This window comes from Peromyscus maniculatus, chromosome 9, assembly GCF_049852395.1.
Source record: "Peromyscus maniculatus bairdii isolate BWxNUB_F1_BW_parent chromosome 9, HU_Pman_BW_mat_3.1, whole genome shotgun sequence".
Lineage (NCBI taxonomy): Eukaryota > Metazoa > Chordata > Mammalia > Rodentia > Cricetidae > Peromyscus > Peromyscus maniculatus.
Window position 1 is genome coordinate 48,714,595 of NC_134860.1, and position 27,705 is coordinate 48,742,299.

The 27,705-nt window shown below is 41.3% G+C and overlaps 1 protein-coding gene, 1 long non-coding RNA gene and 1 pseudogene across 2 annotated transcripts; 2 read left to right on the forward strand and 1 right to left on the reverse strand.

The window, feature by feature from the left end:
* Positions 1–685: 685 nt before the first annotated feature.
* Positions 686–770, reverse strand: LOC121832519 (U6 spliceosomal RNA; annotated as a pseudogene).
* Positions 771–3,664: 2,894 nt separating this feature from the next.
* On the forward strand, positions 3,665–16,338 carry LOC143267363 (uncharacterized). Its single transcript, XR_013042369.1, has 2 exons — positions 3,665–9,427; positions 15,144–16,338. It is a non-coding gene; the product is annotated as an uncharacterized LOC143267363 (long non-coding RNA).
* LOC143267362 (histone H3.3A-like) lies at positions 13,921–14,889 on the forward strand. The gene has a single exon (XM_076544914.1). The coding sequence runs from the start codon at positions 13,939–13,941 to the stop codon at positions 14,347–14,349; it is 411 nt and encodes a 136-aa protein (XP_076401029.1). The 5' UTR covers positions 13,921–13,938; the 3' UTR covers positions 14,350–14,889.
* Positions 16,339–27,705: the final 11,367 nt, after the last annotated feature.

The following is a 27,705-nucleotide window of genomic DNA, read 5'->3' on the forward strand; positions in this document are numbered from 1 at the left end:
TGATCCCACTCAAGACGAGACCTGGAACAAGAACCTGGAGGCAGCCTTGTTTAACGGCTCCAGCTCTTCAAGTGGAAAATCAGAGTGCTGCATTATTGGCTTTTTTCTTTCTTTCTTCTTTTTTTCTTTTTCTCTTTCTTTCTTTCTTCTCTCTCTCTCTCTCTCTCTCTCTCTCTCTCTCTCTCTCTCTCTCTCTTTCTTTCTTTCTTTCTTTCTTTCTTTCTTTCTTTCTTTCTTTCTTTCTTTCTTTCTTTGTTTTTTTTTTCCAAGACAGGGTTTCTCTGTGAAACAGTCCTGGCTGTCCTGGAACTCACTTTGGTAGACCAGGCTGGCCTCAAACTCACAAAGATCTGCCTGGCTCTGTCTCCTGAGTGCTGGGATTAAAGGCGTGCTCCACCACCGCCTGGCTTTTTTTTTCTTTTGTCTTTCTTTTCTTTCTTTCTTTCTTTCTTTCTTTCTTTCTTTCTTTCTTTCTTTCTTTCTTTCTTTCTTTCTTTTTTTCTTTTCTTTTTTTTTTGTTTTTTTGGGTTTTTGGGTTTTTGGATTTCTCAAGACAGAGTTTCTCTGTGGAGCTCTGGTTGTCCAGGAATTCAGGCTGTAGACCAGGCTGGCCTCAGACTCAGAGATCCACCCCCCTTTTCTCCCAAGTACTAGGATTAAAGGCAGGTACCACCACCACCCAGTTTTAAGTGTGGAACACTTCATAGATTTGTGTGTCATCATTGCACAGAAGCCAGGCTAATCTTCTCTGTGTCATTTCAATCTTCCTTCCTTCCTTCCTTCCTTCCTTCCTTCCTTCCTTCCTTCCTTCCTTCCTTCCTTCCTTCCTTTCTTTCTAATGTGTTGCTTGAATTCGAACCTATGGCCTTCTGTATGATAGACCAAATCCATGCTCCTGAACTACGTTCCCACCGCTTTTGGCATCACTAATGTTGGTGACTGCATGTGCCCAGCGGGTGCCTGACAGTAAGGTAACCAGTGTGAAGTTTCTGGCCGAGTGTGATTTGTCCTTCGTGAGTCTTCTGTGGTGAAATGGAGTCCAAGATCAACAGATGGGTAAACAGAGAGTGTTGCTGGAGGGCTTCTCTTCAGGTTCCCCAAGCCCCGCAGTCCCACAATCCACTTATAAAATAATCACTCAGACGCTTATGTCACTTATAAACTGTATGGCCGTGGCAGGCTTTCTGCTAACTGTTCTTTTATCTTAAATTAACCCATTTTTATAAATCTATACCTTGCCACGTGGCTGGTGGCTTACCGGCGTCTTTACAGGTTGCCTCTCCTCGCCGTGGCTGCAGTGTCTCTCCCCTCAGCCTTCCGCTTCCCAGAATTCTCCTCTCTCCTTGTCCCACCTACTTCCTGCCTCGTCACTGGCCACCAGTGTTTTATTTATATAGAACAATATCCACAGCAAGAGAGTAATGGCTTTCCTCTTCAGGATTGTGTGTGAGTGTGAGTGTGTGTGTGTGTGTGTGTGAGTGTGTGTGTGTGAGTGTGTGTGTGAGTGTGTGTATGTGTGTGTGTGAGTGTGTGTATGTGTGTGTGAGTGAGTGTGTGTGTGAGTGTGTGTATGTGTGTGTGAGTGTGTGTATGTGTGTGTGAGTGTGTGTGTGAGTGTGTGGTGTGTGTGAGTGTGTATGTGTGAGTGTGTGTGTGTATGTGTGTGTGTGAGTGTGTGGTGTGTGTGTGAGTGTGTGTGAGTGTGTGTGTGTGGTGTGTGTGTGTGTGAGTGTGTGTGAGTGTGTGTGAGTGTGTGTGGTGAGTGTGTGTGAGTGTGTGTGTGAGTGTGTGAGTGTGTGTGGTGAGTGTGTGTGTGTGTGTGTGTGTGTGTGTGTGTGTGTGGTGAGTGTGTGCGCAGGTATTAGCAAGAGGTCACAGGACAACTCTGGGAGTTGGTGCTCTCTTTTCACCATGGATTCCAGGGAATGAACCCAGGTTGTTGCTTGCATGGCAAACATTTACCCACCGCACCGTCTCCCTGGCTCAGACAATGCGTCTGACCATCCAGACATAACAGTGGCCTGACCACAGCTGGACAGAAACTGCTCACCACTTCCTGCCTCCATCCATTTCCTGTGTAATCTCAGCGCTTTGGCAGCCCCTCAGAGACAGGAAAAGACGTCAGTGTCCTTGCCTTCTCAGCACCCTGACACTGGTTAGAGCTCCTCTGTGGTTCCCATGTTGCCTTTCCTGTTTGGTTTGGTGATTCAGTGGCAGGACCTCACATACTGGGACCACAAGAGTAAAGCCCCGAGCCCAGCGCTCCAATAACACCTGTTCCTTCCCACTTTGGACACTTAACTGGACATTAGTGTACAAATATTGGCTGCTCACCAGGGCAAACAAGAGGTGGTGAGAGGCAGGAATGACAGAGTAGTGAAGAGCTTTTTGTTTTGTTTTTGTTTTTATTGGTTTGCTTGCTTTTTTGTTTAAGTTTGATTTTTCTATATTTTCTTTTGGGGTGCTGCATGCGTGAGGGGAGGACATGATTTGAGTATGACATGAGCAGGATTAAAGTGCATGATGTGAAATTCCCAAAGAATAAATAAAGAAATTATGTTTAAAAAATGACATTTGAATAATAGCAACTAGAAAAAAGAGACTTTATCTGAATTTCCCTTCCCTGACTTAAGTGAAAGTCTCCCACGAAGGTACAGCCCAGTGTACCAAGACAATTGTGTAAATAAACCCACGGTCCTTGAAGCATGGGATGCCAGTTGATACAAGAGAAGATTTTCCTCCCAATGTCATATCTGCATAAACACATTAGAGTGAGGAGACAGGGTGGGAAGAGAAATCCTCCCCTGGGCACCCTCCAGGCAGCCATGAGAGCTGGTCATTCATGTGCCACCTTATTTCGGACACAGAGTTCTTGCCTGCTGTTTCCCGAATGACAGCACTGATCAGGCCTGCGTTTATGCTAATGAAGTGACTTAAAGACCTAAAAATCTCAGGATAAGTCAGGAAAAACACCCAGTGTTGAGACAGTTGAAACGCACAGCCCTTCCCACCAGTCTCCAGGAATTAGGGTGGAGATTCAACTCTATAAATCTCACGGACAAGGCCCTTTGCTGAGCCTCTAAGGACTGAGTATGTGGAGATGCTGCATGAGTGACATGCCCAAATGAACCTGGACAAGCTGCGTTCCATGCTCTATACCTTGCCTTATGCATCACTTCTGCCAATGGAAGTGGAAATGCTCACAATACACAATGGACTTCTTACATCGAGATCCTACAAGTTGAGCCACAGAGGTGCACAAGAAACTTGCATGTACATTCCTCTCTCTGCAGTCCAGGAGGTCTTGAGCTCCCACAGAGCTGGCATTACAGACCTGTGCCGCCAGGCCCAGCTTCACCAAGTGTTTCCGAGGAATCCTCAAATATTGCTTGCCATCTTGTAACAGCCTAGCCCCAGAACTCCTGCAGTTTCCAGATATGCCAGGATGGTTGCCTGCCAATGGCGTCTCCAGCAATGAGCTAATGCCACCTTTTCCCATGTGCTCCTGAGGCAATGAACTTGGGTGTTTGTTCTGTGTTTTTCCCAGACAGGGTTCACCTATGTAGTCCTGGCTGCCTTGGAACTCACTATGTAGACCAGGTTGCCCTGGAACTCACAGAGATCCACCTGCCTCTGCCTCCGGAGTGCTGGGATTAAAGGTGTGCTGTAGTGGGTAGCCATTCCAGCTTGGTTCTGGAAGTTCCAACCCCCATTGAGACTCTGGCAACTGTCACGCCTACGAGGCGGGGCGAGGGGAGGCGCCTGGGGACCCGAGAGCTGGATGGGCCAGCGCTCGCTCTGGGCGCTCTCTCGGTGCCGGAACGCTGACCGGTGCAGATTGACTGTGCAGAGCTCCGGAGAACACCGCTGGATTGCGATACACCTTCCCCAGACCCTGCGACCTACCCATTACTTAATTTGTGAGTTACGCCATTTAATAAATATCCTTTTAACTACGTGGAGTGGCCAAAATAATTTCTCCAATATCTGGCGCTCACGTGGGGCAAACTCCAAAGGCCTGGGCGGCTCCTGCCGTCTCCTCCCTAGCTGGCGGGTACCTAAACCTGCCTGCAAAGTTCCATACAACCAGGGAACACCTACACGGTTCCATTCCCGAAAAAGGGAGCAGCTAGTCCGATCTCAATTCCCTAGCCTAGCCCCAGACCAGCGAAAGAGGCAGGAGAGTGCTAGCTCCGATTTCCGCCATCTCCCTCCGACTCCAGCCAAGATCGCCAGCAGGCCCTGTTTCGGAGCTGTACCAACGCCACCTGCTGGCTGAAAAGTGCTACTACATGAAAGGTAAGCATATTGTTTCAAGTAAAGGTACTTGATAATTTTACACCTTAAAATTGACTAACAAATTTTGAGTAATTTGTGTAATATGGCCGACAACATTACCTCACAAGAGTTTAAAAACCTTTTTGCCTGTATGATGAATGACATCTTCCTGGAAATATACGACATTCCTAAGGCATATCTGGGCTATACCATTTTGGCATTCATCATAATAATTCACACAGTGTTCAAACACTGGTTTAAGAACAAAGATGAGTCATTATTGGGACTGATACAGGCTTTAAAAGATAGCAATGAAAGCTTAGAGAAAAAGATTCTCTCTCTGGAATCTGCTTTCAAAGATAGCAATGAAGGCTTAGAGAAAAAGATTCTCTCTCTGGAATCTGCTTTCAAAGATAGCAATGAAGGCTTAGAGAAAAAGATTCTTTCTCTAGAATCTGCTAATCAGGATTTACAAAACAGGCTTGTACCCAAAATTGATTTTATTGATAATAAATATGAATATTTCATGGATAGAACACTAACTCTCCAGAGTGAAGTTGTGGCTACTCAGACAGTATAGAAGGAAGAAAGATTATCGTTAATTGATAGGATAAGGTCCATGGAATCATGTGTTTCTGAGGAACATAAAAACTTCTATGATTCCATGAGAAATATGGAGTCCCTTGCAAGAGAGGAGGTTCACTCCCTAGAACAGACCCTAGGTGCTCGTTTGCAAGCCCTAGAAGAAACTCTCAGTAAACATGACAAGGGAACTAATAAGCAGAAGGTCAAGACCATAGAGGTTGTAACATCTCCAAATGGCTCTCATACAATGGCTTATCCTGTTATTGTCCATGAGAAGCCAGCAGATGACACACACCCCGAGCCATATATGACATATACATTACAACCAATTTCAACAAGGGACTTTAAAAATATAAAGGAAGCAGTAGTTACGTATGGGATACAATCCACATATGTAAAACAGATGTTAAATTCGTGGTCTACCTCACATAGAATCATTCCAGATGACTGGCATCAGTTAATTTCAGCTGTTCTAGAATATAGTCAGCAGTTACAGTGGAAAAGCTGGTTGAGAGAAGAGGCAAAAAATTTAGAACAACAAGGTAAAATCAGAGGTTTTGTGATCTCCCAAGATCAAATACTTGGTGAGGGATGTTTCGCTGACAGGAATGTACAAGCCACTTATGATGAGCATACAATATCCCTATGCCATACAGCAGCTCTAAATGCTTGGGAAAAAATTCCAGAACCTGGAAAACCAACTGAGGTATACACAAAGATATTTCAGGGACCACATGAACCCTTCACTGATTTTTTACAAAGACTGAACAGAGCTATAACAAGAGCTGTGTCAGACAAAGAATTAAGAAAAGTATTAACTGAGTCCTTGGCGTTTGACAATGCTAATGCAGAATGCAGAAAAATACTTACACCATTAAAGATCAGATCAGCTCCTTTGGAAGAATGGATTCAATATACTAATGGTGTTCAGTCTCTTAACTACAGTAATGAGGCTTGGATAGGAGAGACAAATCCCAGAGGTGAAAGAAGGCCCCATGTTACCAAATGTTTTAAGTGTGGTACACCAGGTCATATAAGTAAAAACTGTACATGGGGTACTCCTAGAAGCAATACTCCTTCTAGGAATAGCCTAAACAGGAGACCCCAACCGCCTCCTGGATTATGTAGAAGATGTGGCAAAGGCCGACATTGGACCAGTGAATGCAGATCAAAAATAGATATACAAGGCAACCCTTTACTGGCGGGAAACGCCTCAGGGGGCCTCTTGCAGGCCCCCAAACCAAACGTAGTACGAACATTCCCTGCCACTGTGGAAGAAATTCCTCTCCAGGACAACTGAATAAACCAATGCCTAATGTAAAAACCGATACTGCAATGGATGATAAAACAGCTTTGATAGCTGGATCACAGTTTACAAAGAACACTATAAAACAAATATTTTGGCAGACTTCCATAAATGAACAAAGACCAAAGCTTAGAATTCGAATTAATGGCCTGGTTCTGGAGGGCCTGGTAGACACAGGTGCAGATGTGACTATAATTACACCACAATCATGGCATCCGAATTGGCCTCTTCAAGAGGTAGATGTCCAACTGTTAGGGATTGGCACCCTATCTCAGATAAAACAGAGTTCGAGATGGGTTGAATGCATAGGACCAGAAGGACAGAGAGGAAGGCTGAAGCCTTATGTAGCAAATGTAGCAGTAAATCTTTGGGGCCGAGATCTGTTACAACAGTGGAATACCCAGATTAAAATTCCTACACTTTCAGAAAAGGAATACAGACCAATGCATGTTTCTAGGAATAATATCATAACATGCTATAAAAATCAGTCACCAACCATTCAGGCTGTTCACAAACAGAGCACGACTGTTGTTGAACTCTCAGAAGTACCAACTGCCTTACCTTTAAAATGGCTAACTAATAAACCTGTCTGGGTTGGACAATGGCCTTTGACAAAAGAGAAGCTACAAGCTTTAGAACAGCTGGTTCAAGAGCAGTTAAATGCTCAACACATTGAAGAATCTACCAGTCCTTGGAATTCTCCTGTATTTGTTATTAAAAAAAAATCTGGTAATTGGAGAATGCTGACAGATCTGAGAGCTATTAATAAAGTAATTCAGCCAATGGGCTCACTACAGACTGGGATGCCCTTGCCCTCTATGCTACCAAAAGAATGGCCTATAATAGTTATTGACTTAAAAGACTGTTTCTTTACCATACCCTTACAGGAAAATGATAGAGAAAAATTTGCCTTCACAGTACCTAATTATAATAATTCTCAGCCAGTCAAGAGATATCAATGGAAGGTCCTCCCACAGGGAATGTTAAACAGCCCTACTTTGTGTCAATACTTTGTGCAGAAACCATTAGAGATAATTCGTGTAAAGTTTCCACAATCCATAATTTATCACTATATGGATGATATCCTATTAGCTGATCCAAAGTTAGATACATTGGAAAGCATGTTTGAAGAAGTAAAAAAAGTTTTGCCTCGCTGGGGACTGCAAATTGCTCCTGAAAAAATACAAAGAGGAGATTCTATTAATTACTTAGGATATAAGATAGAGCTACAAAAAATTAGACCCCAAAAGGTACAACTAAGAAGAGATAGATTGAAGACTCTTAATGATTTTCAAAAGTTATTAGGAAGCATTTCCAACTTACTGGGTATCATGGGAATACCCAAAGATGGACTACAAAATTTGGCTAATACTCTAGAAGGGGACAAAGAATTAAATAGTCCAAGAGAATTATCAGCTGAAGCTGAGAAGGAATTGGCTCTAGTAGAAAAGACAATTCGAGAAGCACATGTGGATCGTGTGGATCCAGAACTTAAATGCATTCTTGTCATATTCCCCTCCAGACATTCCCCAACAGGTATTTTGATGCAGAGGGAAGATATTATATTGGAATGGATATTCCTACCACGTAAACCAAATAAGAAATTAAAGACTTATATAGAAAAGATCTCTGATTTGATTCAAAAGGGTAAATTAAGACTTCGCCAGTTGACAGGAATGGACCCAGCAGAAATTGTAGTACCATTAACTAATGAGGAAATTTCATCACTATGGAAAGATAATGAATACTGGCAGAGAGCCTGCAGTAACTTTTTGGGAGAGATTAACAACCACTATCCCAAAAGCAAGAGAATAGAATTCATAAAGAAGACTGAATGGGTCCTTCCTCACATTGTACGACAAAAGCCAATTTCTGGAGTCCTCACATTCTATACTGATGCAAATAAATCAGGGAAAGCAGGATATAAATCAGGAGACTTAAGTAAAGTGGTGCAAAGTCCATATAGCTCTGTACAAAAGGCAGAACTGTATGCCATTCTTATGGTACTGATGGACTTCACAGAACCCCTCAATATAGTCACTGACTCTCAATATGCAGAGAGAGTTGTTTTACATATTGAAACTGCTGAATTTATTCCTGATAATACAGAATTAACTTCATTATTCATACAATTGCAGGAAATCATCAGAAAAAGGGAACATCCTATATATATAACACATATCAGATCCCATACAGGTCTGCCAGGACCTTTAGCACAAGGTAATGATGAGATTGATCAGTTACTAATAGGTAATGTGCTAGAAGCTTCAGAATATCATAAGAAACACCATATAAATAGCAAAGGTTTAAAGAAGGATTTCTCCATCACTTGGCAACAGGCTAGGGATATTGTGAAAAAATGTCCTACTTGTTCCATCTATAACCAAACTCCATTACCTGCAGGGAGTAATCCAAAAGGTATACAAAGAAATGAAATTTGGCAGATGGATGTGTTTCATTTTGCAGAATTTGGAAGATTAAAGTATGTACATCATACCATTGACACCTATTCAGGATTTCAATGGGCAACTCCTATGAGTTCTGAAAAGGCTGATTCTGTGATTACACACCTATTAGAAGTTATGGTCATCATGGGAATACCTGTACAAATTAAGACAGACAATGCCCCAGCATATGTCTCCAATAAAATGAGACAGTTCTTTGCTTATTATAATATAAAGCATGTTACAGGTATAACACACAATCCCACAGGCCAAGCAGTCATAGAGAGATCCAATCGAACTTTAAAGGATATGCTAAATAAACAGCAACAGGTAACAATGACTCCTAGAAATAGACTGCATAGTGCTTTATTAACCTTGAATTTTCTCAATGCTAATGAGAAAGGAACAACAGCTGCGGAGAGACATTGGACAACAGACAAAACTCCTGAGCTAAACCAACCAGTTTATTTTAAGGATGTGCTGACCTCAGAATGGAAACCTGGATATGTTCTACGTTGGGGAAGGGGTTTTGCCTTTGTTTCTGCAGGAGAAGAAAAGCTATGGATACCAACAAAATTAATAAAAATTTGATTCGAACAGGAAAAACCCCTTGATGAAGAGAAGTAAAAGATCATCCACCAATGTGACATCTCTACAAGTTGTAAGAAAAATTTACCAATCAAAGGGTGGGGTAGGGTTCTGTTTTTGTCTTTCCAGGATAATGGAAATACCCATCTTCCAAAACTCACAAGGCCTTGGATATCCGGATGTTTACAGCAGAAAGGAAGAATCTATTGGTACCAATCTACACATGGTAAAATCTCACTGTCTAACATCTTTCTATCAATCTAGAAAAGTTGTGGTTCCAATTCAATTATAGCCAAGCTGGCTTTGGAGATGGAATTGGCTCACTCCTTCTCTAAACCCAAGCATATTGCTAAAAGAAAAGTTTAAGAGATTCTTCAGTCCCATATCAGAAGAGCCCTCTGGTGTGAGACAGAAGGAAACCAATAAAAAGGGACCATTGTCTTCTAAATTCTAATTCTCTCCATGCTTACTCTTGATTTCTCAGAATCCTTTCTTACATGCTATGTCCTCTTTAAATCCGAACCTCCCATTTTTGATAACAAATAAGTTTTTCCAATAGCAATCTCAGAAGTCACCAGAAGGAAGATGGGGCCCCAACAACAACAACTCTACCCAATCCAGAATGATGCCATGGTAATCATCATCATACTACACTTCTTGCCAGAATTTCAGACAATCTTACCCATTACTCTAAAACTTGCTGCAGAACCTACAGTTAGTCTAACTGAGATTTAACTATCTGAGCTTTCTCACAGTACTCAACAGATAACATCACCCCCTAAACGGCAGGAAGCAATTCTAAGAAAACGACGCCCCTTCTCCCGTAGGTTTCATAATTCTCAGGGTTATGGATGACAGTTATAGGGTTGGGGGTGGAAGAAAATATTAACTCAGTATTGTAAAAAAAAAAAAGGGGGGGGAGAAGAAATGGAACAGATAGGGATAAGATATGATGGTAAATCATTGTATATACTAGTAAACAAACTTAGTAAAATAGCAACCTTAGATAATTTGCACTGTAATTTGTACTGTTATAGATTCTTACATGTTGATACAAATGTAATCTATTTTTATACTCCTGTTTAAGATAATTTGTATATTGATACAAATACAGAACTATATTTGTTATAATGTACATATATTTCTACTCTCATTTGAAACATATTTATATTGATACAAATGTAAATTTATATCTGTCATACTTTATATATGCTCTACTTCTGTTTAGGATATTCGGTATATTGATATATATTTAATATTATTGTCATATTGCATATCGCACTATATATTCCTACCTCTGTTATAAATATCTTGTGTATTGTCACAATTTTGAAGTCATCGTTCTCCACCATACATTCGCTTATAGACTGTTTACCTTATTTATGTGAAGCCTTAGTCCTTAGGTTATTTCGATAGATAAGATTTATAGATTTATAGTCGCCTATGCCTGTCATCTCTATAGTCACGTTAGTTAGGTTATCCAGATTTACAGATACATAGGTCAGATGGGCAGGTAATCTTCAAACACTTCATAGACCTGGAGAATATGGCATTTAAATAACTTAGAATTCTGTTGACGTGAGACACAATTGCTCCTGGCTGCACCAATTGATCCTGAGAGAATGTTGGGCTTCTAAGACATTTCCATTTGGAAGTTTGTCTTTTGGCACAAAATGGCCTACTGGGCAAAGAACTGCCCTTGCCTTGATGGCTGACAGTACAAATGCAATGCTCTCCTTCTGGACAAGCGGGACACAAGGAAAGCGACCACTGTACTCTGCCAAGACAGGGTAAGATGGTCTTTCAGAAATCCTGCTTCTGAAAATGGTCTGTCAGATACTCTAGGCCTGTAGCCAATTTGAATGCACCAACAATGCTGAGAAACATTAGGTGACTGTCCAGGCTGCCAGCTGTCTTGGTCTACTCTTGCAAGATTCCTGAAAGTTGCTTGCATCCATCTACCATTTCTCAGGGACCATTATGTTCCTTCTCAGGTCTTTGATGGGATTGAAGACTAGCAGTTATAGTTACAACTTAGTATATATAATATCTTAGATAGAACATATTAAGTATTAGGTTCAGGTTCTTTAGGATAGGACATCTTTGAATGATCTTTATAACATGCTGTTTACCTATGCTCTATACTTCTCTGGATTTTAGTATGTGTTTCTTGCTTGATATTGTTTGCATTGGTTGTAGTTACATCTTATCTAGGTCATTATCTCTCATTATTTCTGGACAATATTTGGTAACCATTCCTTTGTATATAGTCTTGTATTAGTTTAGAACCTTCTTATTTAGACAAGAAGGGGGAGATGTAGTGGGTAGCCATTCCAGCTTGGTTCTGGAAGTTCCAACCCCCATTGAGACTCTGGCAACTGTCACGCCTATGAGGCGGGGCGAGGGGAGGCGCCTGGGGACCCGAGAGCTGGATGGGCCAGCGCTCGCTCTGGGCGCTCTCTCGGTGCCGGAACGCTGACCGGTGCAGATTGACTGTGCAGAGCTCCGGAGAACACCGCTGGATTGCGATACACCTTCCCCAGACCCTGCGACCTACCCATTACTTAATTTGTGAGTTACGCCATTTAATAAATATCCTTTTAACTACGTGGAGTGGCCAAAATAATTTCTCCAATAGTGTGCCACCATGCCTGGCTAGGAGCTTTTCTGAAGCTGTTCACCTGCATTTCTTTTGTTTAAAATTCCTATTTTCCCCAACTCCTTCTACTGTGTTTGTATTAGTCAGTATTCTCTAGGGGAGCAGAACTGATAGAATATATATACATATAATATATATAATAGATATATGGTATTATTAATCAAGAGTACTAGGTGCTGGAGGCTGGAGAGATGGCTCAGCAGTTAAAAGCACTGGCTGCTCTTCCAGAGGACCCAGCTCTGATTCCATCACCGGAGCAGCAGCTCACAACTGTTTATAACACCAGTTTCAGGGATTCAATTTCCAGCATCCAAATGGTGGCTCACAATTGTTTGTAACTCTAGTTCCAGGGAAACTCACTCCCTCTTCTGACCTCTTTAGGCACCGGGCACACACGTGATACACATGCAGGGAAACACTCATGAGAACGGAATAATAAAATCATTTTAAAATAAAAAAAGGAGACAATAAAACTTATTATATGTTATATTATTCTTTGAGAAAATGCCTCATGCTGTAGCCCAGGCTATCCTGGAATTTATTTGTGCAGCCCAGGCTGACCTTGCATCAGTCTTTCTGTCTTCACTTTCTGAGTGCTGAGATTATACGTGGGAAACACCCTGCACATCAATGATAGCAATGTTACAATCCTAATTTGCAAAATGGTTTTGAAACAGGCACTTAGAAGCTGTTTCAGGAGAGAGAGGGGGGGGTGGGGTGATGGTGGGGGTGGGGGTTGGGGGGTGAGGGTAGGGGATAAAGGCAACTAAATACCAGGTAAAATTCCCTCTACCAAGATTAGTTAGCCTGATTCCTTCTCGTTCTTTCTCTGTATAATTTGTTCTTCATTCTGCGGAAAGAAAGCTTCCCACAGACCTTCTAAGTAGTGCAGCCGCTCACCTCTAGCAATTTGTCCTCAGCCTTTCAGTTAAGACAGTATCCAGAAGGTGGTTCAGGAGGAATGTGAGGCTCGGTGGCCTTGGTGTAGGTGAACTTACCTCCAGTACACAAAAAGAGATGATAATGAAGACCAAGGGAATCTCAGACACAAGAGGACAGAAGGACAAGCCTAGACTTTGGAATGGTTTTTGTTCTCATTTGCTAGGAAATACCCTTAGGAGACAGACTTCCCTCTGATTTCCCAGACAGCCAACTCTCTGAGTGCAGCAGAGTTTAAAGATGGGAAGGATTGGTTTATTCCGGCAGACATTATGAGCCCAATTCTGACTTCAGCATCACTGGCCTAGTCAGTGCTTTGAAATGATAGCCAGTGTTCAGAGAGCAGAAAGAGAGTTGAATTTAATAATAAACTCCATCCAGTCTTAGCCCACCTGTTTCCGGTTCCAGTCCTCTTATTACTCAGATGTGACCGAAAGCTATTTTTGTTTGTTTGTCTCTGTTTTGTTTGTTTTTGAAGGAGATTCATAGTTATTCCAGATTTCCCCCTTGAATGTGGGATTAGGTCAAACAGACCATGTCCACCCGGGCAAGAGCGACACCACCCGACCGCGGGAGAGTGACCCCAGAGGAACCGGTCTTCGGATGGTGAAAGGCGCATGGTGCATGGTGAATCAAACCAAATGGAGCTTCAATGTGTCCCAGCCTCAAGGGGAATGGAGTCTGGGAAGGCCAGAATGAAGCGCTCATGGGAGCCTTCCCGAGCAGCCTGCATGTTCTCTTTTCTCTGTGCGACAATGTCCTCTCAGGGGCCGCCTGGCTGAAGCAGTTGGGACAGGGCAGAGCCCGGCATGGCAGCAGCTGTCCTCAGTCCTGAGCAAACACCCACATCCGCCTTGAGCTCCTGGCCCTGGTGAGAAGGTCACCTGGAGATGGTGGTTGAAAATTCTCCCGGACTTGCAGTGACAGCCTCCTTTCTACCCAGCACGTCCCCCTTAGGAATCGAAGCAATTATTGAATTCTAGCTGTAGTTTAGTGAAAATTAAAAAAAAAACAAATCCTGAATTGTGTTCGCAGCCGTCTCCGCGCCGCCGCTGCTCCCTCATGCCAGCACCGCCTCTCGCTTGCAGAGCTCCAGCGAAGGAGAAGGGGGTGGGGGGGAGTAAGGAGGTGCCCATACTATGGCTCATACAAAGCAGACTGCCAGCAAATCCACCAGTGGTAAAGCACCCAGGAAACAACTGGCTACTAAAGCCGCTCGCAAGAGTGCGCCCTCTACTGGAGGGGTGAAGAAACCTCATCGTTACAGGCCTGGTACTATGGCACTCCGTGAAATCAGACGTTATCAGAAGTCCACTGAACTTCTGATTCGCAAGCTCCCCTTCCAGCGTCTGGTGCGAGAAATTGCTCAGGACTTCAAAACGGACCTGTGCTTCCAGAGTGCAGCTATTGGTGTTTTGCAGGAGGCAAGTGAGGCCTATCTGGTTGGCCTTTTTGAAGATACCAACCTGTGTGCTATCCATGCCAAACGTGTAACAAATATGCCAAAAGGTATCCAGCTAGCACGCCGCATACGCGGAGAACGTGCTTAAGAGTCCACTATGAGGGGAAATATTTCATTCTCAAAAGTTTTTTTCCTCTTATTGTTGGCTCTTAAAGATCTATCAGGCCTGTATGAGGTAAGGGCTGTGAGTAAAAGGAATGATTCAAAAGACCAGGTACACTCTGTAATGAGGGCAGACTCTGTTTAAGCAGAAGTCTCTGCAAACTTCGCACTCTGTCTTCTACCCAGAGTCACTCCTGTGAAGCCAGTTTTAGCCTTGGTATTTGGTTAATTGAATATTAATATGATATTAATATTACACATTTGATTGAGGGGGTCAAGACATGAGAAGCATCATGGTGCAACCAGTGTGACATGCAATTTCACATTGCTACAATTTCAGGAACCAAATCCTTCCTGCTTGGCAATATCTCCCAGGCAGCTCTGTTTCCTTCACTGGGGATTAGTCTGTGAACTCTGAAGACAAGTCTCTTGGATATATGATCTTCTGAGCGTTGAGGAGTTAGCTAGAGCTGGTGAGAGAGTGATGGACTCCTTCCACTGAGTAGAAGTGAGGGCATATAAAAGGAACTTAGAGTTTTCAAAATAAATTCCATCTTTTTTTTTTTTTTAGCAATTTTATTCTTGGTTCACTCAGTCTAAAATATATATATATATATATATATATATATATATATATATATATATTGCAATTATCATTACAATCTAGAGGGATATCGCTGAGAAACAAACAAAATTATGTGGGAATAGAAACGTAAAGTACAGCTCAGCCTACAGGTTAGTGTTTCAATACTGTCCCTTCTCTTTCCTGTGCCCACTTAGGTGGCCCTGTTGCCTGCTATGGCGTCCTCTCTGAAGTCCTGGGGCATGCTTCTGCTCCTGCTGGGCCTGCAATGCAGCCTGCTTGCACAGAGCACTTCCAGGAGGGCGTTCATGGAATACCATCACCTGAATCCAAACAGAGAATTCAGTGCATACAGATGTGATGAGCTCATGACAGAAAAAGGTCTGAAGAGAAGGATCTCATACACATTTCTCGATATGTCACGGTATGAAATTGAGCAGGTATGCATTAGTGGCAACTTGACAGATCGCATTAAAAACCCTATTTTTGGCCTCAGGTGCGGATTAAGGTTCTGCAGTGCAGTTGGGTTAGGTATACCTATAAAGACACAAAGAGACACAACCACGTTCTGTTTCACTGTGGTGATGAGGGCTATGTCGACAGAATAGAGGATGTGACAGTTTTGGAGTCCATCACTGACTAGAAAGTCTCGCCAGCTGGCCAGCTCTGGGCAAGCCGTTAGTAATTCTCAAATGTCAACCCCCTGCTTACGATGGCTACCGTTACTCCACTTCACAATTGAATGTCAGTGTTTCCCAACCATGTTGATTCTCGGTATTACGATCATGCTTATGTTGATCTCTGCCTAAAATAACATTCTTCCCTTGTCTACTTACTTCTATTCACCTTTTTCATGACTCGGCTCACACGGCTTCTGCTGCTGGGAAAACATATCTGAGAGAACCCACTCAAGGGAGGAGTGATTCGCCTCCTCGTCTCGGGGCTTTCAGTCTGTGGTCTGTTGGCTCTGTTGTCCGTGAGGGAGAGTGAGGTAGAACATCATGATGAGAAAAATGTGGCCGAGCAGAGCTGCTCACTTCATAGAGCCTGGGAAGTAGAAAGAAGGACGGGAAGGGCATGGGGACAAGATGTGACAATTGTGGCTCCAGTGGCCTGCCCCCTCCAACTGGGTCCTCAGACCCAGGCAGTTATGAGTTCATCATTGGATTAACCCACTGCCAAAGCTAATTAAAGCCTTTGTGACCCAGCCAGCAAGTAAGCCTTCAACAAAGGAGTCTGTGGGAGGACATTGGACAGCCAAACCACACAGCATCTTCTCTTGACTCAGTTAGGGTGTCCCCCCTCCCCAAGTCATCATCTTTATGCCTATCCAAACTTCATGATCCTCCCTTCCACAAATAAATTGCTATTCCACTGTGTGTTGCACATATACACATTATGTGTGTAGAGTTGTGTTGTGTATTGGTGTGAGCAGTGCAGTTGAATGTTATATGAAGTATGACTAGACGTGAATATTTTATACTTTGTCTCAAGGTGCATTTTTTTTTTTTTTTTTTTTTTTTTTTTTTTTTTTTTTGGTTTTTTGAGACAGGGTTTCTCTGTGTAGCTTTGCGCCTTTCCTGGAACTCACTTGGTAGCCCAGGCTGGCCTCGAACTCACAAAGATCCGCCTGGCTCTGCCTCCCGAGTGCTGGGATTAAAGGCGTGCGCCACCACCGCCCGGCTCAAGGTGCATTTTATATAGGCACCTCCATACATGTGGATATACCTATGTGTAGAGTCAAGTCTCGACTTGGACAGTGACTGTGGTGGCATCTTTAGCTCTACCCAAATGGGAAATCAGGGCAGAGGGGAACAGGGAACTAACATGTTCAGTCAAGTTACATGGTAGGTCTCTGGCTCATAAGCAGTGGTCCAGGAAGTTAGGGTTTTTTTTTTTCTCTTAGTTTTTGGCTTGGGATTTTAATTTTAGCTTTGATAAAAACATACATGAAAGGTGTTCTAATCATTTGCTCTCCCCGAGTGCAGAGATTTCTAACACTAACAAATATTAGGGGTCCTGGAGAAATGGCTCAGTAGATAACAACACTTGCTGCTCTTCCGGAGCACCCAAGCTCAGTCCCAGCACCCACATCAGGGGTGTTGCAACCATCTATGACTCCAATTCTAGGGCATCCAACACCTTTAGTCTCCAAGGGCACCTGCACACTGTGCACATAAACTTCATGAAGACACACACCTACACAAGGTCAAAAATGATAAAAAAGGAATCTTTTTTTTTTAAAAAAAGACAGATATTAGGCTGTCATTGGTGTGCAAGCCATAAACACTGCCTGATCAAAAATAATCTTTCCTGGATGTTGGATTGGCTAGTTTTGTGTCAACTTGACACAAGGTAGAGTCATCAGAGAGGAGGGAGCCTCCATTGAGTATATGGCTACTTAAGATCAGGCTGCAGACAAGACTTTAGGTCATTTTCCTAATTAGTGATTGTATTGATGTGGGAGGGCTGAGTTGTAGATGTAACCAACCGTTTTATTAAATAAGAAACACAAAACCAATGTAAAAGAGAAAGCCAAGAGATCAGAGCTCAGAGCTAAAATCTCACCCTTCCTCCTGCGGTGGTCCTAGCTTCCCAAAAGAGAGCTATTTCCCTGTGTGTAAGTCGTTTCATAGTCATTCTGCCTTCTCATTGGTTGTAAACCCAAACACGTGACTGCCTCATCACTGTCTGTATATACAGCCTCCCAGGTCTTAAAGGCATATGTCTCCAATGCTGGCTGTATCCCTGAACACATGGATATCTAAGGGGTTACAGGCATGCGCCACCACCCCCACACTCTGTCTATGGCTCTAATAGCACTGACCCCTGGGCAACTTTATTTATTAACATACAATCAAAATCACATTTCAGTACAATTAGAATACCACCACATTTCCCCTTTTCTATTTTAATAAAAAGGAAAAAAAAGCAAAAGGTTATAACTAACAAAAGAAAAACTATATACAAAAGTACAGTAACTATATACAATATATACAAGTAATAAATACCTAAACAGGTATTTGACAAATCAAAGAAAATAATTCCATTATCTATCCTATTTTGCTAAATCCAAGATGTATCTAATGCACTTTCTATCCTAATTAATTTTCAACTATAACTAACTAATCTTCAACCATAACTAACTAATCTTCAACTCCCTCAGAAACCCAAGAAGGAAATAATATTAGCTAACAAAAATAAAAACAGGAAGTGCATGCAAGCAACTTCCAAAAAATTTGTGAGTTGACATGAACAGCCAGCTGCCTGGGCAGTCACCTGAGGTTTCTCTGCAGTGTTGGGGCATCATCTTCAGCCTATAGGCTTAGTGTATCTGATAGACTCATTTGTGAAGTAGGATGTACACAAGGTCAACAGTTCAACCTCACATTGGGTGAGAGCAGTCCACGTACCAGAAACACCTGAATTCCACTAGTGTCCTGTCATGATTCAGGATTTTAAATTCTGGAAATTGTTGACAGTTTTTGAATTCATCTGTCCATTCTTCTTGGCTGTGTATATATGGCTTCATCTCAGCATCCCCTTCTTCTCCATATCCCTCTATTAAATGCCAGTCTACTATCAAGAGGCGTGAGCTTTCAGCTGCTGTTCCATTGCACAACAGAAGCCATCGGCCCTCTGCCTGTTAAGCTGCCTTCGAAGAAAAGGGCACTGCACCTTTTCTGGATTGTGAAGGCCACTTCAGGGATGGGGCCATATTGTCCTGGCCTCAGAAGATTCCTTTTGATAAAGCCATAACCACACTTCTTTTGGCAAGAATCAGTAGTCCTTTGTTTCGTGTTCTGTCTGTCCATTTTGTCCTGTTGATTCAAGGATACCTTGTAGTCCAGTGACTAACTTTTGCCACAATGAAAGTTGACTCCATATACAGTTTCTTCAATGCCCATATTTTCTCTGAAGTAGATTGGTACTGCCAGGAGCCGACATGTCTCAAAAAAGAAAAATTTTCTAAGTCATTAAAACATTTTAAATGCCATATTCTGTATATCTCTGAAGGGTTTGAAGATGACCTGTCTAAAACATCTCTGCTCAATTTTTAAAACATATCTAATATGACTACAAGTTCTATTGTAATGTCTAACTACTAACTTTCATTTCTTTATATCCTAATAGTTGGTAATAATAACATTCACGGATCAGAAAATTGTATTACATTGTTAAATGAATGGTATAAATACAATTAGAAATATACATATAGCATTTTCTAACAATATCAGTTTCAAATTTGTATACAATATAAAACAATCCAATCCAATGTAAAGTATTTAAAACTAGTAATTGTCTTTCTCTTTTCTTTCTTTCTTCTCTCTCTCTTTCTTTCTCTTTTTCTTTCTCTCTTCCTTCCTTCCTTCCTTCCTTCCTTCCTTCCTTCCTTCCTTCCTTCCTTCCTTCCTTCCTTCTTTCTTTCTTTCTTTCTTTCTTTCTTTCTTTCTTTCTTTCTTTCTTTCTTTCTTTCTTTCTTTCTTTCTTTCTTTCTTTCTTTCTTTCTTTCTAAACAAGAACCTTAAATCTAATCTCCTTTGCTTAGCCTTTTTCCTAACCCTTGACAACAACTGGTAACCAAACCCCCTAAACAATGAAAATTATCCCAGACCCAAAACCCATTAAAAAGACCAAAATACCACCCGCCCTACACCACCTCTTTGGGAATGTGGGCGTCGTATTCTTAAAATTGTTTCCTGCTGGGTATGGGTGAAGTTTTCTTTATCCTGAAAGAAAAATTTTAGGTTAATTGTCAAATTTTAGGAAGGTAACTATATCCTTCATTATCCAGTCTGTGTATAAAGCCAAAGTTCAGGATTTATCTCAAGTCCTTATTCAAGTAGTCATTGAGACTGGATCATCTCAGCTAGTCATCTCAACATTTCTCTGAGCACCTTGTAGTTCAAAGCTGATCTATGGATGATGTTTGTCAGCTTAATGATATTATTACTGTCCACGTGGAATTGTTGTTGTTGTGGGGCCCTGCAGCCGCCGCCATGACCAGCAGCATGTGAAGACGCCAGTAAGCCACCAGCCACATGGCAAGGTATAGATGTATGGAAATGGATCAATTTAAGATAAAAGCACAGTTAGCAAGATAAGGACAGTTGGCAAGAGGCCTGCTACGGCCATACAGTTTGCAAGCAATATAAGTGTCTGTGTTTATTTGGTTGGGTCTGAGTGGCTGTGGGACTGGCGGGTGACAGAGATTTGTCCAGACTGTGGGCAAGGCGGAAAACTCAAGCTACAGGGCCCCATCTTCTTTCTGGAGACTTCAGTTGATGTTAGGCCTGGCTGTGATTTCCTGCAGAAAACTGATAAGAGACTCGAACACAAAGACATATATATGCAGCTAATTGAAGCCTTTTTTTTTTAGAATTAGTTAGTACTCTATATCACCATTCATATCTTAACAAAGTTTAAAATGTATATATATCTATATATCTATATATGTTAATCTTGTAAATTTTGATATAAAATTCATACATTAAGAAAAGCTTAAAGAATCAGAATAGAATAAAAGAGTTGAGATTAGTAATAGAATAGTCCCTTAATTAATTTGGCTTTTTTCCTATCCCATAGCAAAAGATGGCTCTTTTATTCTGGCATGATACAGGGAGTTTGCATTTTCCTTTTAACAACATGCTTGGGTTTAAAGAAGGAGAGAGCCATTCTCCAACTCCAAAGTCAGCTTTAAATTTTATTTGAACTGGGACTATTAGAAGACCAATAGTGCTAAATCTTTAGAGAAAAGCAGAAACAAACATTTAGGAAGACATAAATTTTTTTAGATAATATATACCCATACGCCGTTTCACTCTGTTTCTTGGGATAGATGATTTGTCCCTTTTCTTCAGTTGTCTCATTTGTCCAGTGTTCTTCAGATTCTTTAACCTTCATTCTCCTAAAAGACAAAAACAAAAACCTTTCCCCAAGACTAATTTTGGGGATGTTCCTTTTTGGCAAATTATTATCTGATTAAATGCAAAGGCATGTGTTACTGATACAAGTTAGTTCAAATTGGATGCTCATGCTGGTTGATGAACTATCACCTCCTCTAAATAAGAAGTTTCTCTTATTGAAATTGAAACTTTATCAATTTTGATGGTACCCAGAGCTTATCTTCTCCTGTAGAAACAAAAGCAAAACCTCATCCCCAATGTACTACATACCCTGGTTTCCATTCTGAGGTCAGCATATCCTTAAAGTATATAGGCTGATTTAATTCTGTAGTTCTTTCTATTATCCAATGTCTCTCTGCAGCTGTTGTTCCTTTCTCATTGGCATTGAGAAAATTCAAAGTTAGAAGAGCATTATGCAGTCTATTTCTGGGGGGTTTTGTTACCCATTTCTGTTTATTTAGCATATCCTTTAGAGTTCTATTTGATCTTTCTATAACTGCTTGACCTGTAGGATTATGTGGTATGCCTGTAATATGCTTTATATTGTAATAAGCAAAAAACTGTTTCATTTTAACAGAGACATATGATGGAGCATTGTCAGTTTTGATTTGTGCAGGTATACCCATGATGGCCATAACTTCTAGCAAATGAGTGATTACAGAATCAGCTTTTTCAGAACTCAAAGCAGTTGCCCATTGAAATCCTGAATAAGTATCGATGGTGTGGTGTACATATTTCAATTTTCCAAATTCTGCAAAGTGAAGCACGTCTATCTGCCAGATTTTATTCCTCTGAGTACCCTTTGGGTTACATCCTGCTGGTAATAGCGTTTGATTGTAGAAGGAACAAGTAGGACATTTCTTTACTATTTCTTTGGCTTGTTGCCAGGTTATGGAAAAATCCTTTTTTAAGCCTTTACTATTGACATGATGTTTTTTTGTGAAATTCTGAGGCCTCCAGCACATTTCCTATCAATAATTTATCAATCTCATCATTGCCTTGTGCTAGAGGGCCTGGCACACCAGTATGGGATCAAATGTGAGTTATATATAAAGGATGATTCCTTTTCCTGATTGTATCTTGTAATTGAATAAATAGTGAAGTTAATTCTGAAGCATCAGGGATAATTCTGCAGTCTCAATATGTAACACCACTCTTTCAGCATACTGAGAGTCAGTTACTATGTTGAGAGGTTCTGAAAAATCCATTAATACCAACAGAATAGCATACAATTCTGATTTTTGAACTGAATTATACGGACTTTGAACCACTTTACTTAAATTTTCTGATTTGTAACCTGCCTTTCCTTCTTTGTTGGCATCTGTATAAAATGTATGAACTCCAGATATGGGTTTTTCCCATACTATTCGAGGTAAGATCCAATCAGCTCTCTTTATAAGATCAATTCTATCGCTTTTGGGATATTTGCTGTTAATTTCTCCCGAAAAATTACTGCAAGCTCTTTGCCAAGGTTCACTTTCTGTCCATAATTTTCCAATGTCCTCCTTAGTTAATGGTATGACAATTTCTGCTGGGTCTATTCCTGCTAATTGACGAAGTCTCAATTTTCCTTTGCAAATCAAGTCAGAGATTTTTTCCACATAAGTTTTTAATTTTTTATTTGGTTTATTTGGTAAAAATATCCATTCCAATATAATATCTTCCCTCTGCATTAATAATCCAGTAGGAGAACGCCTAGAAGGTAAAATAACCAAAATGCAATCCAGCTTTGGATCAGTATGATCCACGTGCCCTTCATGTACTTTCTTTTCTACCAAAGCCAATTCCTTCTCAGCTTCAGGTGATAATTCTCTTGGACTATTTAAGTCCTTGTCGCCTTCTAAGGTTTTGAACAAATTAGTCAGTTCACCATTTTTTAACCCAACAATAGTTTGTAGATGAGAAATATCTCCAAATAATCTTTGAAAGTCATTAAGAGTCTGTAGTCTATCTCTCCTAATTTGCACCTTTTGGGGTCTAATTTTTTGTAGCTCTATTTTATATCCTAAATAATTAATAGAATCTCCTCTTTGTATCTTTTCAGGAGCAATTTGTAATCCCCAGCAAGGCAAAATTTTCTTTACTTCTTCAAACATTCTTTCTAAAGTATCTGCATTTGAGTCAGCTAGTAAAATATCATTCATATAATGATAAATTATAGATTTAGGAAATTTTTTACATATCACTTCCAATGGCTGTTGTACAAAATATTGGCACAGAGTTGGGCTATTCAACATTTCCTGTGGGAGGACCCTCCATTGAAATCTTTTAACTGGTTGAGAATTATTATAAGTAGGCACTGTGAAAGCAAATCTTTCTCTGTCTATTTCTTGTAAGGGTATTGAAAAGAAACAGTCTTTTAAATCAATAACTTTGAGAGGCCATCCTTTTGGTAACAGAGTAGGCAAAGGCATCCCAGATTGTAGAGAGCCCATTGGCTGAATTACTTTGTTAATTGCTCTAAGGTCTGTTACCATTCTCCATTTACCAGATTTCTTTTTAATAACAAATACAGGAGAATTCCAAGGGCTGGTTGATTCTTCAATATGCTGAGCATTTAACTATTCTTCTACCAGCTCTTCTAAAACTTGGAGTTTCTCTGTTGTTAAAGGCCATTGCTGGACCCATACTGTCTTGTCTGTTAACCATTTTAAAGGTAGAGCTGTTGGTGTCTTTGGAAGATCATCAGTTGTTGTGTCCTGTTCTTGTATAATATGGATGGTTGGTGACCACTCATTAGAACAATATCTTCTAATATTTCTCTCAGTAACATGTGCTGGTTTATGATTTGTTTCTGAAATTGGAGGGATATTAATCTGAGTATTCCATTGTTGAAACAAGTCGCGACTCCACAGGTTCATAGTTATGTTAGCCACATATGGTTATAATTTTCTTCTCCATCCTTCTGGACCTATACATTCGAGCCATCTTGCACTCTGTTTCACCTGAGATAATGTCCCAATTCCTAACAGTTGAACGTTTACCTCCTGAAGAGGCCAAGTTGGATGCCAAAATTCTGGTGCAATTATGGTAATGTCTGCACCTGTGTCTACCAGACCAGACAACAAAACACCATTTATTTTTATCATAAATTTTGGTCTTTGTTCATTAATAGAAGTTTGCCAAAAAATTTTCTTTATGTTTTCTCCTGAATTTTCTATTCTCTCTGTTTCATCATCCTGACCAGCATGATTTATTCCAATAGGCATTTGGTTATTTAATCGCTCAGAGCAGGGATTTCCTCTATGGCTGCAGGAAAGGTTTGAACTGGATTTGCAATGGGGGCCTGCGTGAGGCCCCTCTGGGAGTTTCCCGAAGACTGAGGCAAAGGATTACCTTGTCTGTCCTTTGTTGATCTACATTCGTTGGTCTAGTGTTTTTCTTTACCACATCTTCTGCATACTCCAGAAGGAAGGGACATTCTGTTGCCATTGTTCCTTGAAGAAACATTGTTTCTAGGAATGACCTGTTTACAGTCCCTTTTCAAATGTCCTTGCTTTCCACATCCAAAACATCTAACATTCCTCAAACCCTTTGAAATTGCTTCTCCTACCCACATATCATCATGCTCATCAACCTCAACATTAACTGTGTCTCTAATCCAATCTTCCAAAGGTGCAGATCTTGCCCTTAAAGGCCTGATTATTCTTTTGCATGCTGCATTCACATTCTCAAAGGCCAAAGATTCAATTATTGCCTTACTAGCTTCTGAATCCGAGACCATTCTCTTTACTGCTAAAGCCAGTCTTTGTAAAAAATTTGTAAAAGAATCTTTTGGGCCTTGCATAACCTTTGTAAATGACTCAGATTTTTTCCTGGTTCCTCAACTCTATCCCATGCATTCAAGGCTGCTGTTCGACATTAAATTAGGGTTTGGATATCATATAAACATTGTGTTTGTACTGAAGCATATTGGCCTTCTCCAATAAGCTGATCCTGGCAAACTTGTATTCCTTTATCCCTCCATTGTTTTTCTTTGTTTTTAGCCTCAATCCTTGAACCATGTTAGAAATTGAAGTCTCTGGCTGAGTTCCAGAACAGCTTGTGCAAGATCCCACCAGTCCTGTGGTACAATCCTATTATATGTTGACCAAGAGTTTAACATTTGCTTTACATATGGGGAATGCATGCCATAAGATACTATTGCCTCCTTAAACCTTTTTAAATCCAACATTTCAATTGGAGCCCAAGTATTTTGTGTAGCCATTTGATCAGGCATCTGCTGTACGGTTACAGGATAAATTAAGGGTGACTGTGTGAAAACAGTCTTTCTTTCTGTAACCTTATGATCCAGACTTGAAACAACTTCGCTGTTAATTTCTTCTGTCTGAATTTTTACAGGTTTAACAAGTTTTTCTAAAGCTGTCATCCTGGCACTTAAATTGACTATGTTTCTAAACTACAAAAGGAGGATAAGCATGGTGATAAACTGCATAATTCCAACAATACTAATCTTCTCATATAGTTGTCCCATTGTCAGACTGCCTAAAATTTCGAACAAAACCCAATTTTCTTCCAATGTACACATAAAACCCATTTTCTTTTAAATGTGGAAAAAAATTCTCTTTTAAATAGTTTCCTTTAAAATATCTGATATGTTATGACTTACCAAATCTGCATAGAACAGTAGAAATCCGAGGAAATTTCAAAACAGCCACCTAGTGTCCGAGGTGTAAATCCAGAGAGAGAGAGAGAGAGACAGAGAGAGAGAGAGAGAGAGAGAGAGAGAGAGAGAGAGAGAGAGAGAGAGGAGAGCAGGTAAGAAAGCGTAGCTGGCTAAAGCTTAAATCCAGCCATGTGTTCCCTCTTGAGCCGAGTCAAAGCTTGGCTCTGGCTTCCTTAAACTCCAACCATGTGCGTGCATTGGCTTTACAGGTGGGGCCCTGTTCGGCAGGGCAGGTCTGAGTTGTTTGTAGCACCGGCTTTAAGCAAGCATCTCACAGTTAGTCCGGCCTGAGGCCAAGCAGACCTAGGCCTGGGCTAGGAAGCCAACCTCCCAGCCTGCCGCCCTTGCGGGAAAGCAGACCTGCCGCCAAGCCAAGCGGTTTTTAATGGATTCTTTTCACGTTGGGCGCCAGATGTAGATGTAACCAACCGTCTTATCAAATAAGAAACACAGAACCAATGTAAAAGAGAAAGCCAAGAGAGCAGAGCTCAGAGCTAAAATCTCACCCTTCCTCCTGCAGTGGTCCTAGCTTCCCAAAAGAGAGCTATTTCCCTGTGTGTAAGTCGTTTCATAGTCATTCTGCCTTCTCATTGGTTGTAAACCCAAACACGTGACTGCCTCGTCACTGTCTGTATGTACAGCCCCCCAGGTCTTAAAGGCATATGTCTCTAATGCTGGCTATATCCCTGACCACACGGAGATCTATGGGGTTAAAGGCGTGTGCCACCACCGCCACACTCTGTCTATGGCTCTAACAGCTCTGACCCCCGGGCAACTTTATTTATTAACATACAATCAAAGTCACATTTCAGTACAATTAGAATACCACCACACTGAGTGCACTGTGGGTGAAACCACCCCTGGTAAGGTGGTCTTGGGTTCTGTAAGAAAACAAGTCGATTGAGCCAGTAAGCAGCATTCCTCCATGAAATCATCATCAGCTCCTGCCTCAGGTTCCTGCCCTGTTTGAGTATCTGTCCTGACTTCTTTCAATAATGAACAGTGATGTGGAAGTGTAAGCCAAATAAAGCCTTTCTTCCCCACTTGCTTTTGGTCATGGTGTTTCATCAAGCAATAGTAACCCTGACCAAGACAGAAGTTGTAGCAGTAAAACCCGAGCTACCACCACCCGTTCACCATGTCCAATCGAGGGGCTCTGCATCAAAAATCAGAGACAAGAGACAGCGGGTCATTTGCCTCAGCAGAAAGCCCAATGCCATTTATTGAAGGAGGGAGGAAACCTGCAGGGGATCAGCATAGGGAGGGCATCAAGGTCAAGGTCAGCAAGCTACCCAAAATGGGGGCCAGGGCCCTACAAGTCCACCCTTTTACTAAAAAAATGAGCTTCTGACTTACATTGGGTAGGATGTCAGCAAGGTCACCTTTCCTGTCATGGAGACATCTGCTCAGGCCACACAGGCACTCTGTGTTAGGTTTGCGAGTGTCCCCCAGGTATTACCCATCTCTGAATACTCATTATCATACAGGCTCAATCGAGTGTGAGCAGCAGAGTTAACTGCTGCCAAAGATCTCAAAGTGGCGCTTGGTTTGCAATCTGTGCGTTCGACACAGAAAAGACCAATAGAAGTCCTAACCCACCCATAGCCAGTAGGCTACAGGCAATTGAGCCATTCCCTTCCTTAACAAGCCTTAGTGAAAATTGGAGTACTCATAAATGGTATCCCCAAAGCAAGTGGAACTTGTGTTTTATAAATTTTATAACTTTCAAAGCCAATCGAAATGTATATAACTGCTGAATCAAATTTATCATGCCCAATAGAATGAAAGATTAATTAACTGTGGTAGCTATTTTTGCTGCCAAGGTATCCATTGTGCTAGCTGTAGTAACCAATTATGAAATGCAATCCCCGAAAGAGTTGCAAAGGTGGCCACCACTGCTATAATAGTAACAACGGCAGCAGCGATGTCAAATTCTCTTCTGGAGCATGTGTGCACCATTTGTGTCTTACTGCCACCGTCCACTGGCATGGACACAACTCCAGGAACATGAACCACCAAGGCCCATTTTTCTTGATCCCAGCATGACTTAAGCTAACAGCTCTGCAAAAGAACAACTGAGAACCACAAAGGAAAAAAAATAGACAGCACACAAGGAGCAAAACTAATGGTTTCATAATGGCTATATTCAGGCTTCTCTTAAATATGTTACCAGAAGCCACCACAGCA

Excerpts from the sequence above, each read along its gene's own strand:
- LOC143267362 (XM_076544914.1), top strand. The coding sequence starts at position 13,939 with ATGGCTCATACAAAGCAGACTGCCAGCAAATCCACCAGTGGTAAAGCA.